At 41.4% G+C, this 17,042-nt stretch overlaps 1 protein-coding gene across 1 annotated transcript in view; it reads right to left on the bottom strand.

The window, feature by feature from the left end:
- Positions 1 to 17,042, bottom strand: part of galnt14 (UDP-N-acetyl-alpha-D-galactosamine:polypeptide N-acetylgalactosaminyltransferase 14 (GalNAc-T14)) — a 141,626-nt gene that overhangs the window by 33,331 nt on the left and 91,253 nt on the right. The window contains exons 4-6 of the mRNA XM_070849359.1: positions 12,092 to 12,159; positions 7,211 to 7,276; positions 555 to 676 (exon numbers count right to left, since the gene is read on the bottom strand). Coding sequence (XP_070705460.1) covers positions 555 to 676; positions 7,211 to 7,276; positions 12,092 to 12,159 — 256 coding nt within the window. The remainder of the gene's footprint in view (positions 1 to 554; positions 677 to 7,210; positions 7,277 to 12,091; positions 12,160 to 17,042) is intronic.

Below are 17,042 nucleotides of genomic sequence, written 5' to 3' on the forward strand. Positions count from 1 at the left end.
AGGTAAGGACGGAGCAAAAAAGGGTGAGAAAAGGGAGAGCGAACTGTGGTAAAGTGGTAAGAAGTGAAGACAGGACGTGAGAGGAGGGAAAACAAGGTGACAGGAGAGGAGATGAGGAGGAGGGGGAGGAAGAAGAGAGGAAGAGAGGAGGAGGAGGAGGAGGAGGAGGAGGAGGAGGAGGAGGAGGAGAGCAGAGGGGAAGAGCGGGGTGAAAGAGAGACTGCGGCACTTATATCTTAATGAGAGGCAATCAGACCGACAGCTATTTTCTCCCGTAGCGCTATTTCACCCCAACTACTGGAGTCATCACACACACACACACACACACACACACACACACATTTTGGAGTGCAGTGAAGTGCTCCATATTTTTAAAGTGGCCTCGCTGACGTTATTGACACTCACGATCCCATTCACACACCAGTTTAACACTCAGACACACTCATATATACACACACACACACACACACACACACACACACACACACACACACACACACACACACACACACACACACACACACACACACACACACACACACACACACACACACCTGTTTGATCCGGTGGAGCAGGGGGGGCAGCCAGTCCTTGTTGACCTCACAGTGGCTGTCCAGGAAGGTGAGGACCCCGGCCCTCGCAGCGTCGGCCCCTCGCACTCTGGACCTGATCAGACCTGACGCACAAACAGGAAAACACGTATAATGTTGTTCACCAAGAAGAAGAAGAAGAAGAAGAAGCCCTACAATGAACTCACTCTGGGTGCAAAGAGAGTAAAATGAACTAAAATGTCACCAAAAAGTCCTTTTAAAATTGTCTTTTTTTAAAAAAAAAGTCTTATGAAGTTGTCATTCTGTTTCTCAGGTACTCAAAAGTTTCTAAAAGCATCATTTTGATTCATCTTTTCTAAAATATTAAGCTCCATCTCTCTCTACTCTTCTGGAGGGCACACTGAGGACATACTGTTTTGCTTTGGAGGAACTTATGTGATGTTATTTGTAATAATCACAAAATATAAGTAAATATTTTACAAGTCAGCGCGTGCTGCTCAGTCCACTATGATTCTGAAACACCAAACATGCTTGTTTACTGTCCAAGTTTATCATAACGGCAACAGAACCCCATTCCTACATACAGTTATCATCAGTTATCACACTATAGCAAACTAAGACTAGATTCTCTCTTATTGTTTTTGTTAAATGAAGTTTAATGGACTTTTATGACTTTCTGTTTGCAAAAACTGAGAAAAAAAAGACATGCATGGTTGTTATTATAATGTTATTCATGATACATGATGGAATGAATGATGCTATAATATTTATTTCACACCTTTTACACAAAACAAAACAAGAAAAGACAATTAAAATGCTAGTACTGCTACTACTAGAGCTAATACTACTGCTAATGAAACCTGCAATATAATAAATACAATGGTTGTTGTTTATGTGCTGCAGGTTTCATCCCACTTCTGACAAGTAGTCTTGAGTCTTGTTAACTTTCCCAGTGGTCCTTCAAACGCTGCATGCATACATTCACACACACACACTCTAACGTCAGACTGTGCAGCATCCACACACTCGGATGCAGCCGATATCGAACACGCAGCCTTGGAGCCGTCAGAGCTGCTCTCTGCTAAATTGAAATCCTCCACTTTGCCTGCTGAAATTGATTCTTTTCAGGGCGGCAGATCGGATAAGACAGTATATATTCAGCTTTCACGCTCACGAGCTGTGACCATCAGTCTCACACACACACACACACACACACACACACACACACACACACACACACACACACACACACACACAGTACGCAGTGTGGTCCAAACATCCTCACGGCTGCAGGAGGACTGAATTCTTTAAGGCACCGTGAGGGAATCGAACCTTTAACCTTGGCATTGTTAGTGCCTTGCTCTGCTTATTGACACCCCCCTATCTTTCTCCCTCCCTCCCTCCCTCGTTCGCTCTCTTAGTCAATCAGCACAGGGGAAGATCGATGCAGGGCTCTTAGAGGCCCTGTTAGACATGGACACAAGCTTTTAACAGGCCCATCACACTCTGCATGTGTGTGTGTTAGAGGAGAGGTTTATGTGTGTGTGTGTGTGTGTGTGTGTGTGTGAGAGAGAGACAGAGAGAGAGAGAGAGAGAGAGGAAGTGAGTGAATGTTTGTGTCAGGAGAAAATGTGTGTGTGTGCTGATTGCGGTTGTGTTGTAGGAAGACAGAGAGGCAGAGCGTGTGCTTGGTTGTAAGTGTGTGTGTGTGTGTGTGTGTGTGTGTGTGTGTGTGTTTAAATGCCTGTTAGGGAGGTCTCCCTGATGGGGGCCAGCGTTCTCCTCTATTTGGACTAAACGGTCTAATCGATACTCCCTGACATGGAGACGTGTGTGTGCCCTTTTGAATAAGTGTGTACACATGCGCATGGCTGAGTGTGCAATACTGTGTGTGTGTGTGTGTGTGTGTGTGTGTGTGTGTGGGTCCATTGTGAGCGTGTGTGTCGGTGACATTGTAAGGGAGGCCGTGAAGTTTCACGCTGCTCTGTTAGGCCGAGGCTCAGCCAATTAAAAATCCCATTTCATCCTCAATAAGGCTTTATTTTCTGGATGGATAGACTCACACACACACACACACACACACACACACACACATAAACTGGACCCACATGCAAGCAGTCACACACTCTCACACAAGTGGACCCTCGTTTACTGAGATGCGCACACACACACACACACAGACCACATACACAGCAGGACAGGCTGACTTTGTACAAGGGAGTGTTAATATACATTAACTCTGTGATAACTGCCTCTGCCTGTCACAGCTGTGTGTGTGTGTGTGTGTGTGTGTGTGTGTGTGTGTGTGTGTGTGTGTGAGGACATTTAGAGTGTTAGACCTGCACTGCAAGAAGTTTATGTTGGACTTTAAGCCTTGGTGTTAGGATTTAAGGGCTAATGGAGCTGACTTTGGCATTGAAAGGTTTGCACTTTGCTCCTTCAAAAGAAACATGATTCCTCCAGGTGGCGCAAACTGAAATGACGATACACCTGTTATATATTTTAATGTTCAACCAAAGCTGTAGGACTTTCTTAATGACCGTACAGAGGCGAGGAGCAAAGTGAAACAGTCTGGTGGTTAAAAAAAAAAAAAAAAAGGTAAGGAACTTATACACAGACTCATGGTTAGTGTGTAAATAATAATAATGATAAATACAGACTATAAAAACATACATTATGAATACATTAGGGAATTATGACTGTGAGGGTCCTCACAAGTATATGAGCATTGATGTGTGTGTGTGTGAGTGTGTCAGAGAGGACATACTGTATCAGCCTGGTGTGTTTTTATGGGCATTAAAAAGACAATCAAGTCACAAGGCCTGAAGCCATAAAGTATTAACTAGCCACACTGATGAACCCTGCCTGTGTGTGTGTGTGTGTGTGTCAGAGTGTGATCGGCATGACTGTGCTATAATGAAATCCTTCAGTGACAGCATGTAGGACAAGTGTCCCTGTTGTTGCCGCCGTTGAAGGGGAGAGAGGCAGACAGGGAGGAAAGAATCAACCATAAAATACAGGAGACAAAGTGAGCCAGAGGGGAAGATGAAATATAAAATATGAGGACGAAAAGTATAAAGACTCCAACAGGAGAAGGAGCAAAGGCAGCTGCAGGAACAAGACAAAACAGCAGAGATAGTAGTGACACAAGGTTCCTATTTTGAGGTATTTCTGTGCAGCAATTTGAGTCCAAATGGCTCTGCTTGCTCTCGCCGGGCCGAAAACACAGCACGTCAGAGGTGGCTTCTCAGTGTTTTCTACTTCAGTGTGCTCCGGTGAGAGCAAAGCTATTTGAACTCAAGGAGACGTCTGAAAATGCCTGTCCGGAGACAATGATGCTCAAATGGAGGGGCTGGTGTGAAGGCTTAAGTGTTCACAATGGCATCTTTGAACTGTGAAAGTCAAAGGTATTAGCTGGAATGGCTTTAAAAACCTGTGTTTCTCCCGCATGTAAAAGACTGTCGGTGAGAATTAGTTGCACTAACCGGCTCCTGTAATTACAGTGCTGTCAGTTGGATTGCAACAGCGTGTGTAGATTCACGTTCTGTAAGTAAATCTTACATTTCAGGCGTAACTTGCAGCTTTCAGAAAGAGAGCTTTTAAAAGACTGTGCAGCGGGTTTTCATGTTTTTCTTCTTTTTTTGTATTATTTTTTTTTTATATCCATGTCATACACGATGAGAACAAAGGGCCGTCAGAGGTGGAGACTTCAACCAGGTGCTGCTTCAGGCAGAGCAGAAATGGATTTTTGATCCAAACGTTAAATCTACACAGACGTCTGTCGTGTCAGTGGCATTGTTTTTTTTTTGTGCAATTTTCTATTTGATGTGTGTCTCCTGATCTGCATGCTTTCTTTGCTGTGTCCTTTTTATGATTACTGCATCATCTTTTTCATTTATTCTTTTATTTATTCATCCTTCCTGAGTTACACTTACCATTTATATATATATATATATAATATAAATAGCAGATGATAGTTTCAGGACTCTTCTGGATGACACAGGAGCAAAGAACGTAGTAATCAAATTACACACACAAATTTGATCTTATATTGTTGTAAATATCATATAATATAATTCTTGGGGCTTGTTTGCATTGCTAGGAAACATCCAGCTGAAAAGACAGACGTCCAGGCTGCGCTCACCTTTTTAAGACTGAGACAGAAAGAGACATTTTTTGATTGCTTGTCAACTTCAAAAACAGAGACACACACTTTTATTAAAACTGTCTCTCCAGTGGCGAGAATGCTTCATAGATCTCTCTTTTCTCTCTCCCACAATTTAACGGTGACTTCTCCATAAATCCTCATTTTCTGTGCAGGTTTGGTTGCATCTCCTCTTCAGTTCTCTCTCGTCTCCCCAGCAGCTGTCCCTCAGGCTCAGGCTACCAGCTGATGCTCTTTCAAAACATCTCTTCTTGAACTTCTTTGTTGATTAGGATTCATGCAAATCAGACATGCAAACTTACATTTGCTTGGTTCCCACTAAGAAGATATATATATAGTATATATGTTGTTGCTGCTTACACAAATAACTTCATCACCAAGATCTTTAAGTCACGCTGATGCCATCGTTCCCTGCTCTTACATAGTGGTGCATACATTAAAACTGCAGTCAAACACATATGACACAGGTTATACTGTACTTACATACTGTATACTGTTAGTAAAAGTGAATCTACACCCTCCATCCAATCAGAATCAATAGTCAAAAAGGTAAAAAAGGTTTTAATATGGCTTCCAGTGTGACTTTATATAAATTAAAGAATAACAAACATGAAGATTCTATGGAATCGGATCTGTTTCAAAAGTTTCAAGCAAAACTTTGAGAGATTTGAGAGAGAAAAAAATTAACTCAAGCAAAAAAATTATAACCTTCAAAATAAAAAATGTCTCTTGAAAACAAATAACTCTGTCTTTTATTTTGTTCAAGGATGTAGTTTTGCTCTCGCCCTCTCTCTCTCTTTTGGTTACGCTTCTGGCTTTTTCGTTTGCGCTGCCAGATTCCGTGTGGGCGGGCTCTTTCAAGGGCGCGTTCCTATTGGCTGTTGAGTTTTTGAGCGACACGGTTTGCTTGAATTGACTCCTGGGGATCTATAAAGTTTTTTGAACTTTTTCTAATCACCACCATCATCATCAAGGCATGCATGAAGAGGAAGCATAGGGGGGGATACAAGCAACTGCTTCAAGATTAAAGTAAGTACTAATCACTGTATGTAGTTTTTAAAAAAAACTCTCAAATCCATTTATTTTGATTGACTTTTAATAAGTTTTGCTTGAAACTTTTGAAATCTGATTCCATAAGATTCCTGCAAAAAGTTTCACCTCTCAGCAACTTTCCCATCACACTGAATCAACTGAAATCAAAGCCCACCACTAAAACCTCACGGTGGGTTTTGGTAAACTTTGGTAAAGCTAAAAATAAGATCAAAATCATGATGCCTTTACTGACCTTTTCACACTCAGCGTACTTATTCTGGCTCCATATAATCTGATGAATTAGAACATGGCGTTTTCAAAGGTTATTTTCATGATAAGGCGTTCACTTAGCAAATTACTGCAACGACCACGAAGTCTTCTCTATTGTTACATAAATGTTCTTTTTTTTAACTTTCTACAGTACTGGCAGTCTATGAAATCGCTCTAGTCGGTGGAACACTGGGTGCCAAAAGGTTACTGGACTAAAAGACTCCTCCGCAAATTAAACAAGAGTGAAACTTTCTGTGAGTCCTCAGCCTCAAATGTCAGCGTCGACTCTGTGAAACTCCTGCACACACACATCCAGAATCATCTGCAGTGGAATAACGGGAAGATTTTCTGGCCCCTAGCCATGCATGTACAAGCTGTCATGTTAATTTGTAGACTGCATTCATTTGTACTCTATATTTAATAGCATACAGGCATGTCCAAATGGATTAAATAGAAAAATGATGAGCGTAGCCATAACCCATGACTGTATTAACTATTCAAACGAGGAACAACATCTATATTTAGTGTGACTGAGGCATTAACTCTCCGCTGGTTGTCAATTATGAGGCTTTTTATGAATTTTCTGGCATTTTACAAAGGAGGAAGTCAGATTTCAGGTTGTGCTCTTTCTTTTGCACATGTGGTATATTTGGTTTTAGTTCATGGGAGACATTTTCTCTTCAGAAACATTTTTCTCCGGGCTCTATTTCAGATGTCGCTCCTGTCACTTCAATTCACTTCAGGTCATTTCAGTTCTGCAGCTCCGTATTGTAGCCAAAGATGAATGAATCAATTTCACCTCACTCACCGACGGTCTGTCTGTCAGTCTGTCCGTCTGTCTGTCTGTCTGCCATTGTGTGTTTATGTATGGAAATGTTTTGGCAAAGGGATGAAAAGGCCAGAGGGTTTTCATTAACCCTGAGCCAATTTCTTCTATACACACACACACACACACACACACTAAAATACTTTTTAAACACACATGCACACATACTTTATGCTGCTGTCAAACGAATGCAGAGACTCTCAGCAGTTTAGATAATTAAACATGCAAATATACTTTATACACACACACAAACATTTAAAAAATGCTAATCTGAATTCTCAGGCTGACAAAAACACACATCTGCACACTCAGTACACACTCAGTACACACTCAGTACACACTCAGTACACACAGTGTTTGCCATACCTTCTCTTTTGCTGTTGCGAATACATTTGACTTTGGGCAGTTTGGTGAGGAGCTGGCAGTCACTTTCTGAAAGAAAAACCCCAAAAACAATAAAACCAAATGAGCAGAATAATATATAATAGAATAGCACAGCATATTGTGCCCACATGTAATAAATCGTGACAACTTCTGGACTCTGGAGGGAAATTAGCAGCTTGTTGAAAAGGAAATTATTAAAGAAACATTTGTTTAGTTGCTGTTCAGCCGACTGTGTGCTGAGTTAAAATATTATATTATTTTAATGTCTGATGTAATAATAATAACATATATACTCTAGTGGAAAGTGTCAAAATGAAAAGAATAAAATAAGAAAGGGACACGAGTCATTTATAAGAGTGAAATTAATACTTAATGTGTCGCATTTGAAAATATTTCCTGTTCTTACAACATCTAAATTAGATTCAACATAATTTCGTATTTCTGTACAATAATTAATTGAAATTCTAAACCAGTGAGGCTCTAATGAGAAAACAACAGGCGATAAGTTAGCCTACAGTTACAGTTTAGATCCAACAGTAAGGCTGCAGATAACAATTAGCTTCATTACTGATTAATAACCGGTTTATCGATTAAATAAAAAAGGCCAAATGGTGAAAATGACCCCTAATCATTTGTCAGGTGACGTTTTCAACCTTTACAAAGGTATAAAAACACAGAAAAGCAGCAGATCCTCACAACTGAGATACTGAAACCAGAGAATATTCTGCATTTTTGCTTTAAAAATCAATGAAACAATGAATCTATTATGAAATAGTTGTCTTTTTTTTCTAATCAATTACTTTAATAATTATTTAACTCTATCCTAGACTAATTACATATAATTATCTGGCAATTAAACTTATTAGAGAACAACACTGTTATGTGATCATGCCGTCATGATTTACCGTTATATGATCTTTTTCTAAGCTCTATTATATTTCTCTCTCGCTTGGTTCAAAGCACCAGACTCCATTGACAAAAACCACAATTTTACATGGGAGCTGTTGGTCCTCCACTGTCGTCATTTAGTTAGTTTGTGTTATTGTGGGACTTGTGGTGTTTTAAAGGGTTAGTTTGGATCCAGCACAATAATTCTGTAATACATGACTGCACAAGCAAACTAACTGATTGAGGCAGCAGTAGACCAGCCACTCTGTGAGGTAAAGTCACTGTTTTTGTCACAGAAGTCTGGTGGATTTGAATAGCGTGATAAAGGATCCTTTATTAGTCCTACGACGGGGGAATTTACGAGGATCCTTTCTGTAACGTTGTCACATAGAATAACAATCTGAGCCTGTCAGTGGCAAAACAAGCACTTTTAGTGGACCTAATTAGATCTGGCGCAATTATCCCGAAGGATTACATAACCCGCTCTCAGCTGCCTGCTGAGGAGATTTAATGGACGAATTCAAAGACTTTTTGTACGTACCAGACTGGGCCTAAAAAACCAGAGTCATCCTTTAAGACAAAGTTGAATACATAATGATTTCAATAAATTATTATTATTATTACTCATTATTATTTTCAGTACTTAATCTTATTAGGATTTATATACTCATTGAGGGACATTGAGAGATAAATAGTGATCACACAAGCCACCACTGTAGATGGCTGAACTGTAAGTTCTTCATAACTGCTGCTGTTACTGCTAATCTAAAGATCTAATATATATATATATATATATATGAACCAAGAAGCCTCTCCTCTCCACTAAAACATCTCCTCTCAAGTGAGAAACTGTGGAAAAGGCAAGAAAATACTTTGAGTCCCAGTCAGAGATGTTTTGATCCATTAGGAGGTTCATTTTTGACCTGGGCTTCAAAAACTGCAATTATATCCCAAAAAGTAAAAGTCGAGGCAGGATTGTCACCAGTGTGGTGGTGTGGCAGGCCCACGAGAGACACACAACATTTATAGAGCATGAACACATATTAAAGTAAGAGCCTGTTGAGAGAAAGGACATTTGTATGATGGATGTAGGGCACATGTGACTGTAAAATGACTTGCCTGAACAACCACGAGGCTCCATTTATAAGAGTTTAATCACTATGACCGACTACAACAAGAGTGCTTGTGCACTTCTGCTGCTGTCAGAAGGTAAATTCAAAGATTCTTTGGATAAAAACAGAGACATATCCACTAGATATAATGTGTGTTTGAGGAACAATAAACCTACAAATAGGGTTACAAAGTGATGTGAGGTTACTCTTTATATCTACTGCTCCAATAGGACAACTGCCCAGGACACATCTTACACCGATCTGAATCACCTGTCACACATCAGAGACTGAGATGCTTTTGTAAAGTACCTCTCGAGCCGGCACAGAAGAAAAGTAATGAATAAATGAACTGAAACACCAGACACAAACCTCCTGCATAATCCTGGATCGCTGTGATGCATATTTAACAGATTAAATACTTTATACATCAGTTTAAGGTCAGATTTGGAGCACGGTCTGTCTGCAACAATATTGATAATAGCGTAATGATAACAGTCCTTCCCGCCGACACAGAAGCACTCCAGTGATGTGCAGCAGGATGTTAATGGGGAAAAAAGGATTCATGCTAGGTCAAATATCCCAGAATAAATCACTGCAAGAAATTAAGATCATAGCTAAAGGCAAGATATAAACGTTTTTAAATGACACAGTGCTGTGTGGGAGGAAATGAAATTAACTTCTACAACAGTTTTTCCAATGTGGGTTTATAGATCAGCCTCAATATTCAATGGCAGGGTGACATGTTTAAATGCACATGCAGTATCGTTAACACTCTTTATCGCGTTGTTGCTCAATTGCAGGTATTGATTGCATCTCTCCGCCTCGCCCCTCATCTGTCGTGATCGTTTCCCCATTAAATCTGGCACTATTTAACCTTCATCACTCGGATTTTCCCTTGCGCACGCGTGAGCGCGGCGCCATCTGTTCAGACTGGCTGTCAGGTTGATGGCTCAGCAGGTGTCTTTGATAATGGGATGTTGGAGAGACTGCGGAGAATCGTCAGCAGATAGTACCGAGCCGACACGTTCAGACTGCATGTTCTGCAAAGTCGGTTTTTCCTTACTGGAATAATTGATGTTTATGTTTTCCCCTCTCTGCTGCGAAGGAAGTTTTTATCTTTTGTTTCTAGGTCTGTGTTTGTATTTCACCACCTACAAACCGAAGCCCCACCGTGCAGAGAGAGGACAAAGGAGGAGGAACCACAGGCTCAAAACACATGACAAAGCAGCCATGTTTTATTATTTCCTGATAGTTTGACCTAATTTGTGATGTTTGAAACACAAAGCTGCTACACAGCTCTTGGAAAAGGGTTAAAGCTTTTGTTGTTTTCTCTTTTGTTGCCCCTTGAAAACATTTTAACTGTGACTTAAAGGGAGAGTTTGTACTGAAGGAGTTATTCATAGTTAGTGTCTTATTGGAGAAGCAGGCAGGAGTTCTGGCACAGACGCTAAACAACGTACCACTGAGGACAAAACTTATTTCAGCCAACTAAAAAAAACGCCAGCTTAAAGAAAATAAATCTTAGTTTAAGTGTTTGCTATATTCAAAATAATTTAACTGCTTTACATTGCTGTCAGACATCCTTTGTGACGTTGGAAATGGCTGTTTGATGGCGAAACAGTGAAAATATCCTAAATATAGTGTACACTTAAACTGATGTTGTTATTTTAGGTGTCCATAAGTAACTCACACAGCTCAAAACTCAAAAATCTGAACTATCCCTTTACAGTTACACTGAGGAGGATGAATAAACTTGCAACGCTTCTCGAACAAACTCTGTCGGTGGGGACAGATCAAACCTTATCATCACACATTTGGCTCCTCTTCTCCTGAAGCTTCTATACGCTGTCATTGGGTTTTCTGTTGCGTGTTAGTGTGTTTTCTATTTTTCATCACTGCTGTTCTCCCTGGCCATAAAAAACAAAGTGCAGTCGTATTGTTTTTGATCGTATCAAGGTCAGCTCAGCAGACGTGGAGGAGAACTTATTTTCTAGCGAGAGTGGAGAGAGAAATGGAAACGACTGCAAATCGGAACAATTTCTGTGGCGGCTTCTGTTGTAAAAGTGTTCAAGGCCTTTAACTGTTCATGTACAATAACTTTAAGTGTGCGTGTCCCTTTACATCAGTGGCGTTAACATGGGGCATAAATGTGAAAGATGAAGCCACTCATCTTTTCTGTTTATCACGTCAACTTTAGGTAAGCAATCTAAACACATGTAGGGGAATATGGACCATGTGAGCAGAATCCAGAAGAATTATTATTAACTAGCTTAGTAGAAGCTTTTAGCTTCTGCTAACAAAGACTGACATCATTCTGTATTTTGGTTTCTATTAACAAAGCAAAATCCGAGCCCACTGCTTCCTCCTGAATATCTGAGTCTTTAAAAACAGCTCACAAATACATATCTTCATCATTATTCCTTAAAGCAGCTGCTCACTACAGCTTTTAGCAAACAGGGGAAATTTGTGCATTTGTTAGGGACTATTTTTTGATGCAGATTATTCCACATGTGGTGCTCTAGTGAGTCAAAAAAAGACTGTGGGCTGCAAAACCTACAACAACCACAATGCACTGCTTGTTGTGTTTCACCTGGACATCGCGTCTCTCTGGAGACAGAGCGGACACAGCTGCGTTCGAGGCGCTGTTCGTGCCCTGCTCATCTTTGACCCAGAATGGAGGTCTCTTTTCATCTTCATTGTAATCCTAAAACCGTGGCCCCAGCTGCTGTGGACACATTCCTGCCTCTGACCTGTTATGTAGGTCTCATCTCTGTTATCTCTGACCTGGAAGAGACCTGGAATGTGTGTGTTTGTGTTTGTAAGCGTGTGTGTGTGTGTGTGTGTGTCTCCAGCTGCAGCTCACCGTCTTCACTGAAGTCGTCCACCAGAATGATCTCATGGATAAGATGAACTGGAGTTCTGTTCAACACGCTGCAGAGACAAACGAAAATATTAGTCTCAAATATGCAGAGACTCAAGCATCCAGGTGAAACAAAATGCATGTGCAATATACAGAAAGCTGACAAGTAAATGCCAACCTGCACACACACACACACACACACATTGAGCTTCTCATGAATCCATTATGCACGCTCTGCACGCCATATGAAACAACATATTGGAAATGTCAGCCCAAATTCCTGTTATGAAAATGTATGACGTGTCGCCTCTAAAAAAACTATTTCATTAAAGAGGGAGATTGAAACATAAAAAATTCATAACTTTTACTGGAAGAAAATAGGAGAATGTGTTTTGTTCTGGGTGGTTTTCTGCTCCGTCTTATTTAATTATTTCTACTCCTCAATAACCTCTGTGTTCATCATCCCCTCTGAGCAGAGAGGGAGGAAAGGAGGCAGGACTAGATAGGTGAAGGTAAAGGAGGGAGCAGACAATAGACAGGAGGGGAGAGAGGGAGGAAGAGAGAGAGAGAGAGAGAGGAGGAGTGACAGGAAGTGTTGGAGGAAAGAGACAGATGACAAGGGGGGAAATAATGTGGACAGAAAAGGGGAGGATGAAAGTAAAGATGAAAGCAATATGAAGAATGACAGTAATAAAGTAAGAAAGGAGGGAAAACGTGAAAGCAAAACAGAGGCATGATGGGTAGTAAAGGAGAACAGGACAATAGAGAGGAGATGAGAATGAGAGAGGGAAGAGAGAGAGAAAAAAAAGGAATGAGAAAGAGGGAATGAGGAAAGCGAGGCAGAATAAAGAATAAAGGAAAAGGAACAAAGGAACAAAATGGATAGTTGGAGGCAATAAAAGAGGAAAGGATGGAGGGGCAGAACAAGAAGGGAAAGCAGGCTAAAGGAAAAGGATGAAAGTAGTGACATGGGGAGTCAAGACAGACAGAATAGAAAAGAACCAAGAAATGGCAAAAAAAAAAAAATGGACGACATGGAAGAGAAAGAAGAGGGAACGAAAGAGAGGAAAAGGAAAGTTTGAGTAAAGACAAAGAAAAAGGTTCTTTAAAAACAGCTCACATTGTTTTAGTTAGTCAAAAGTCTGACAGCTGGACACTGTAGTTCTTGACAAACTGAAACTGAAAGAGGAGTTAATAGTGAGGACTATTTTCAGCTGCGGATTAATACATATTTAATGGTCCTCTCAGTATTTAGGCACCAGGGTGGAGTGTGACAGAGACGGGAGTCATTCACAGCTTTGTTTGACTTTTTTTTTGGATATTTATTGATAAATTAGTGCCGTCACTAATAAAACACATTGTTCTCACAGTATAAAAGAAAGGAGGAAGAAAAGGAAGCAGAGAACTGTTAAGACAGAGAGGAAGCAGGAAGTGTGCGTTGAGAGCGTTGGGATGAATTTGGAAGCGTTGAAAGTGAAGAAGGCGGCGAGGGAAGGAGGGAAGGAGGGATGGAGGGAGCTGGAGCTGATAATGGAGGAGGAGGAGGTGTGGAGCAGAACTACAGCATGAGTCTCTGGGCGCTGGACCCCATCAGGAGGAATGATGGATGCAGAGGAGGGAGGGGAGGGGAGGTGGAGCGAGATGAAAGAGTGAGGGATAATAAAGGACGATAGGAGAGAGAGAGAGAGAGAGAGAGAGAGAGAGAGAGAGAGAGAGAGAGACATGGCAAGCTAGTAAGGGAGACAAATAACCCTGATTGTAACTCTCCCTCTCTGCGGAGTCCAGGACCGATCAGGAGAGATGGATGAATGGATTGATGGATGCGATGGAGGGAAGGAGGGAGGAGAAGGGGAGGAGGAGGAAGATGGGGAAAGGTGTGGGCCAAGCAAATAATAAAGAAGGGTGGAATCAAGATGGAGAGATGAGGTGACCGTGTAGAAAGACAACTGTGTATTTATCTCATTAGGTAACATTAAATCCTCCACTCATCTATCTATCTATCTATCTATCTATCTGTTATAGGGAGACAGACAGACATGGATGGATGGACACAATCTCTTCTCTTTTCTCTCCACCTCCCCATCCCTCTCTCTCTCTCTCTCTCTCTCCCTCACACACACTCTCATTCTCTGGTTCACAGGCCACTAGCTATGAGGCTTAACCTCCCCTCAGGCGTGCTGAGGGAGAAGCTATCTTCAGCTCACAGAAAATATTATCACCGCTGACAATACTGCAGTCGGCTGCCACAGAATAGCAGCTCTATATCTGCGCCGCTCGCTTCCAACACTCTATATATCAATTTTTGGTGGAATTTTCTGAAAAATGTTCATTACCTACAGCTGCCACTTGGAGAGCACTTTCATCCAAAGTGCCTTGAGAGCGTGCATTTTTAGAGCTCCGTGTGCGGCCCCCGCTGGGAATGTAACCCCGCTCCCTGGCACTGACGGCGGCGCTGCTGCTAAATGTGTGCTGCTGCACGACTGCCAGGGTGACGGGTGGCGTCCCCGCAGGAGCCACCCGTTCTCAGCGTCTGTGCATTCACAGTCGAGCGGTGAACCAACAGTTCTCCAGACAGCAGAGGTGATATCAGGCCCTCCTGTCATTAGCTGCATCATCACATGGACAACTTGCAGCACCTCACCAGAATTTAACAGGTGTGGAGAATTTCTTTCTGTTCAATTAATGACTGATATGTTTGATTTATTTTGTGTCTTGTCGATTGGCCATAACTGTCAACCTGTCCATTGTGCACCCCGCTTCTTGCCAAGTGCATGCTGGGAGAGGATCCAGCGCCACGCAACCCTGAAGAGGATAAGCAGTTCGGTGAATGCACAGATGGATGGGTAGTCAATTAGCTCGCTAACTATAGCATAAGGCTTGCTAAATGTGGAGCAGGTGTGGACTGAACTCCTGCTAATGTTATTATTCAAGGACATTCAGATGTGCTGGAATTGTCGAGCTGAAGCAAAGTGAAGAGCACTTGTTTTTATGACACTCTCAAAAGAATGATTATGAGAACTTTATGGCAAAGTTTGCCAGATGTGCCGGTCTACAGAGAGACGGAGAAGACAGAGAGACATGGGATAATGTGGGATGAGAGTGAAAAGATGATTTATTCCAGACTATGGTTTTCTTTCCTGATATGTTGGCTGGCACTTGGTTTCTCATCCGCCATGAGGTTGACATTTTTGGCATTAATCACATGTCGTGACAACAACTGGACGGACTGCCATGAAATGTCATACACAGATATCCACAGAGTCCAGAGGATGAAGCCTAATCACTTTGGTGATCCAGTGACTTACTCTGTAGAGCCACCGGGAGGTTAAAGCTTTCACTTATCTCAAATCTGGGATGGATATTCATGTTCCTCTCAGGTTGAACCATAAGTATTTTGGTGAACTTTTCATCATCAGATCAAAATCTCAATTTGTAAGAAGGTTGGAAAAGAAATAAATGTTCTAATCAGTTATTATTTGAAACTGCGCTGATTCACCATGCTTACTGTTTGATTTAGTGACTGCGAGTTCGATTTAGCTTATTTTAGTCTCATGACTTCTCTGAAAATATCACTGGGATGATAAGAAAATAAGACATACTAGCAAGCATATGTAGAAGCTTTAGCTTTTGGCAGCCATGAGTCTGTTTTGTTCACTAAGACTTCTTAAGTTTCTGTACTGACAAAAATATCTTTTTCTAACTCCAGTTTCTAAACCACCATCTTATTTCACCCCTGTGAGTGCAGTGGAAACTCTCCGCAGGTCCTCAGTGAAGGCAGCAGATGTGTTTGCTTTTGTGACGCAACTGCAAAGCCTCCATTACAGGTTTCTGATTGTTCTGCCTCTCCTCTGCCCGGGATTTATAGATTTATTTAAGTGATGTTCTCAGCCGTTGTGAGCGAGTTATCTTCTGCCCGGATGGTTACTATAAAAACACACTGTCTTCATGTGTATGGGGTGTTTTGTTTTACTCCTCTTGTAAATCAGCTGCAGAATTGTTTTTCAACTCCATTCCCTACAGGTGAGGAGTCAAATTAATTTCCACTGTTCATGCAGTATTAGACTTTGCTCAGGGCACAATTTTGTTTCTTGTTTATCTTCTCTAAAGCTTTTCTCCGTTTCCATCTTTCTCTGTTTGTACCTCAGCTCGGTCCCCCAACCCCCAACCCTCCCCTAACCCTCTCTCTGCCTGATTGGTTAGCTGACAGCCAGTTCTTGCATTCTCTACCTTACTGGAGTAATTCATCACTCTTTCTCTCCACCTCTGTATCCACCACTCTTTCCATTCACCTGCATCGCGCCATCTTTCTCAAACCAATTTCTCTATCAAGACCTCTGACAGCAATGGAAGAATTTCACTGCAAAAATGAGATGTCTAGTATTTGAGGGGGGAGAAAAAAAAAAAGGTCCCCATTTATTCTTCAGTAGTACTCAGAATGAGATTATCATTCAGAATCAAGACATTCAATTAAAAACGTGCACAAAAACACAGATTTAGCTTTCTAAAATCATATAATGTGCTGTTTTCATTGCTCTCTAAATCTCTTGCTCTGACAGAAAGCCTTTCCCAGCAAACCCACAGAAACTGTTCTTGGAAAGGACTCCTGATGCAGCCGCTCAATACACTCTGTTCTGTCTAACCGCCGGTGATGCATTACGCTATATATCTGCACCCAGTAAATACTGTCTCATCACCGCTGATCTAGTGTCACACATGTACATTTATCAGTCTCAGTCCAGGGTCAAAATACTACTTTGTCCACATTAAATACAGTCTTGTCACTGCTAATCTACAATGATGTATATCTACATTTACTAATTACTGCCTGATGATGTTTATTTAGTGGATCCTGTACGTATAAGCTCACCAGAGATAATCTAATGCCTCATACAACAACTGAATAAAAAATCCCATCGCTGGTGATTTGCTGTGCCACACCACACACCCTATGAGC

Source organism: Pempheris klunzingeri, chromosome 18 (genome assembly GCF_042242105.1).
Source record: "Pempheris klunzingeri isolate RE-2024b chromosome 18, fPemKlu1.hap1, whole genome shotgun sequence".
NCBI classification, from domain to species: Eukaryota; Metazoa; Chordata; class Actinopteri; order Acropomatiformes; family Pempheridae; genus Pempheris; species Pempheris klunzingeri.